The sequence below is a fragment of the Exserohilum turcica genome (assembly GCF_000359705.1).
Source record: "Exserohilum turcica Et28A unplaced genomic scaffold SETTUscaffold_1, whole genome shotgun sequence".
Lineage (NCBI taxonomy): Eukaryota > Fungi > Ascomycota > Dothideomycetes > Pleosporales > Pleosporaceae > Exserohilum > Exserohilum turcicum.
The window spans coordinates 82,238-86,022 of NW_007359914.1; the positions used below are offsets into that span (position 1 = coordinate 82,238).

General features: G+C 52.5%; 1 protein-coding gene across 1 annotated transcript; it reads right to left on the reverse strand.

Annotated features, from left to right (window-relative positions):
* Positions 1-1,157: 1,157 nt before the first annotated feature.
* On the reverse strand, positions 1,158-2,674 carry SETTUDRAFT_86779 (uncharacterized protein; the record flags this gene model as incomplete). Its single annotated transcript, XM_008022293.1, has 6 exons — positions 1,158-1,394; positions 1,455-2,101; positions 2,191-2,217; positions 2,315-2,392; positions 2,520-2,552; positions 2,623-2,674. The coding sequence occupies 6 exons, from the start codon at positions 2,672-2,674 to the stop codon at positions 1,158-1,160; spliced, it is 1,074 nt and encodes a 357-aa protein (XP_008020484.1).
* Between the last annotated feature and the right edge of the window lie 1,111 nt (positions 2,675-3,785).

Genomic DNA, 3,785 nt, shown 5'->3' on the forward strand with positions numbered 1-3,785 from the left:
GTGTACTCCCAACCTCAGTCTTGGCGATCTGTGAGGCAAAATTGCGTATCATTGGCTGAGTAGGTGGTAAGCCTCTATCTGTTAGTCGATTGATATAGGCGATTAGGGCCTGCTCCTGCTGTGGGTGGAGGAGCTGCCGTTTTTGGCCACCTATCGCGCGTGAGGCGTGTAGGCCTTGGTGTCTTCAGGTAAGCGTAGATCGAACAACACTATATTTTTTGCAATATCTGTATACGAAAAAGGCTCATCAGGTCCTAGGGCATTAATAGCTGCAAGCGCAGCCTCAATATTAGCCATGGTGGTGGGGATACGACGCGTTGAGGTTGAGGTGGTTGTAAGGCGCGCGCGCACTTTGTGGTCGCGCGCACTTTGTGGTGGGGCTAGTTAGACAACGCGAGCAATAAATGCCGGCCAATCCCAAGCCGCCGCTCCCTCGGACTGCTCAACCACTCCACTCGGCCGTCTCAAGTGCTCGTTGAACACTGACTTGCCCTGCATATGCTGCATGTATATACTTACGCGCCCGGCATGCCCTGCCGCTGTGTGTGCCCCACCCTGCTGACACCTTCCACAACGAGACCAACGCCTGGCGGTAGGGTAAATGGCCGGATGCAGTGCGGTACGACGTTGCGTGGGCGCCAGGCCTAGCCTTGACGCCTGGCCGGAATAGGCTTGTAGACAACATATCTCAAACATGTGTCCATGCCGTCTGCTGGCCAACCGCACTTGAAATTTCTGATTCATGCGCGCGCGACGGTTCGTCACACCTGACTAATTATAGACATCCATGGAAATACATGTGAAAGCAACCTGCAAGCTCCACGTTGACTTTGGATCATGCATGCATTGCTTCGGGGGCACCGAAGGGTCAGGCCACGGGGTGCGGCGCTGATCATCTTGTGTCTTGGATACAGCTTTCAATTATAGAAACGTGTATGCAGTTGTGATTGTGTTGGGTACTGGCACCGGATTTCCCACATACCGTGCCCAGAACTACGGTAGCACGAGACAAACAAGCTGTGAACACTGCCAAAAACAAGAGTACCAAAGCAGTTACACGGCCGTTATTTCCGCTCCGAACAATTGGCGGGGTCGCGGAAGCTGAGAAGAGCCAGAGTCTTTACTTCAATACGCCATCACTAGTAGCCTGAACCATCCTATGTAGATACAAATTCCTCAAACCGAAGAGGCACACACCATCCAAACGTATCCGCCACCCTGCCGTGCTGGATGCCCTTTAGTGTGCTAGACAACTCCTCATAGCAAGGCCCGTTTTCAACAAAGTTAAAGTCACGATCCGTAGATTGATGCCGGATCACGGCGACCGACACCAGTCCAGCAGCTGTGCCAACCGCAAGTACTTCGCTGAAGTCTGCGAGCTCATCCAGCCTCACCTACACCGCCATGTCAGTCTCAAAGAGGAATTTTCCTGGCTCTTGAAGCGGTATACTGACCTGCCGCTTGACCACTTCCCATCCCAGTGACGACGCCAGTTCCGAAACCGTCACTGCAGTAATACTCTCAATGGCCGCCGGGCTATCCGCCACCACCACCGTCGTACGCTCACTCTTCGTGCTCTCATCCACCGTACGCGTGATGCCAATGAAGCCCGAGGTGCTAAACTCATCAATGAACGTCTGCGTCTTACTGTCGACATGCAACAGCACGCCCCAACCGCCATTCTCAGGTTTACGCGCCTCCCGCGACCACTTGATGACAGGGGCATAGTTCCCGCCGACCTTGACAGCGCCAGTGCCGCGCGTAGCAGCGCGATCAAAGTCCTCCGACACCAGCGCGCGCAGCGTCCCGTACCCGTGAAAGGCCACATGGGGCTGCACAAAGACGCAAAACACAAACTCATCTGGCGGCTCCAGCCCAATCTGGCACCCCGACCCAAACTGGAACGGGCGGATGTACAAGCTCCCCACGAAATCCGCCGGTGGCACAAACTCGGCGTTGCGTGCGACGGCCAGATGCACCGCTTTGAGGAATAGCGCCTCGGGCACGCTGGGCATCGACACGGCTTCGGCTGACCGCTGCATGCGCTTTGCATTTGCCTCCGCCCGGAAAATAAGTATCTGGTTGTCGTGCGTTCGCCGGGCTATTGTTGCATAGCCGTTAGTCTCGACATGGGAATAGCCTCCCAATGCACGTCACCGGGAACCGGGTTTGCAGCACAAAGAAACTCACCTTGTATTCCCTCGTAGACTTGCTGGCCTATCCCCACATGATTAGCCTATCTGGAACCCTGGAAGTCGGGCTTCTTCTTTTTCTTTTTCTTTCTTCTCTTGGATTCGGAAGTCACTGTGCTTACCATAGTGTAGTCCCGGTGCCAGACCATGCACCTGCAGATAAGGGCTTGCGATGAATTCTGGCTCCGACCAGCCTGTCTCTGCAGTCCATTTGCATGCAGAATGACCGTTGACTATTTAGCAGCTCAATAATTCCCAAATTAGCTCTTTTTTGGATTCTTCTCGTTCACTGTGCCATTTCAAAGTTACTGGGACGGGGAAACTCACCGTTGTTCTTCTTGCTACTGTACGTGCCCCATTCTTCACGTAAACAGTCAGCCTGGCTTTATTCTTGTTTTGCCAAAGTAATAACTCTACTAGCAATACGTACGATAATCGGGATTTGGCGGCGGGATCCGCGTGTTGCTTAGCTTGAGACCCATGTTTTTTTTTACTCTACTGGCATGCGCGAGCAGTTTTTTGACGGGGCAGAAGTTGTAGATGTATGGAAAGACGGAAAAGTAATAAAAGAATTGGGAGCGGTCATCTATATAAGAACACGGGGAGCGAAATGGGAGCTTTATAACGTCATTTCTTAAACGCGAGTCACATCCATAAGCAGATAGATACGAGGCTGTTCGTTTTCCCGATCCCATTCCCACTTACTTATATCACTTGGTGGCTACATCCCACCATCATCACACTTGCATGGAACATTTCCCCAGTCCCCCAGCGAAACCCACATCTCGATGCTCTCCAAGCCATCCGCGCCAACAATCTCTATCTCTAAGATATCCAAGCCCTCGCAGCTTGCGGACAAGATACCCGGATCTACACTATGTGCTATGCAAGCAGCAGCGAGTCTAGCTTCATGCAGACGCAATCACGTGAGCATCTTTCGCTAACAGCCGCTCTCTGTCATGCTGACCCCCACCCCACACTGATCGCATGTGCATCCGCCTTTCCCCTAATCTCACCGATGTGCATGCGAATCTGACCGGCGGCCCCTCCGCTATAGCATAATATATGGAGATGGGATCCTTGCATCCGTCCAGCGGGCCGCTACACCTCCTGGTCGATACTTTACGCCATCTGCACATCGCCGGGGCTGTGCGTACTGTAATCCAAGTCCCCCCCCCCCACTTTGTCATCTCCCCTCATCAACGCTGGTTACTGGTACCCTAAATTTTTCTTGCTTTCGTCAGCAGTTTTAGGCTTTCACTTTCCCATTGCTGATTACGTGATTGACGGCTGCCTTGTTGCATAGGTGCCAGAGGTACTTGTGCTTGCATAAGAAACTGCGTGTGCTCATGTGTACTAGTGCGGTAAGGAGAGCTGGTCGCGTCAGCATCGTGCACGGTCCGTGTGCAGTAGTGTTATTATTGTTCCATTAGAGTCTAGTGAGCTCGAGGCTATGTAAGACTTTGGCCGAGGCCGTTCTAACTAGATTTATTTACAAATACGAGTTTGTGCTTGAAGTGTGTCTGTGGTGCTTCGGCCTTTGTCTAGGTAAGCGATAGCTATCGCTTACTAGACGCCTAGTGCTAAAGAGCA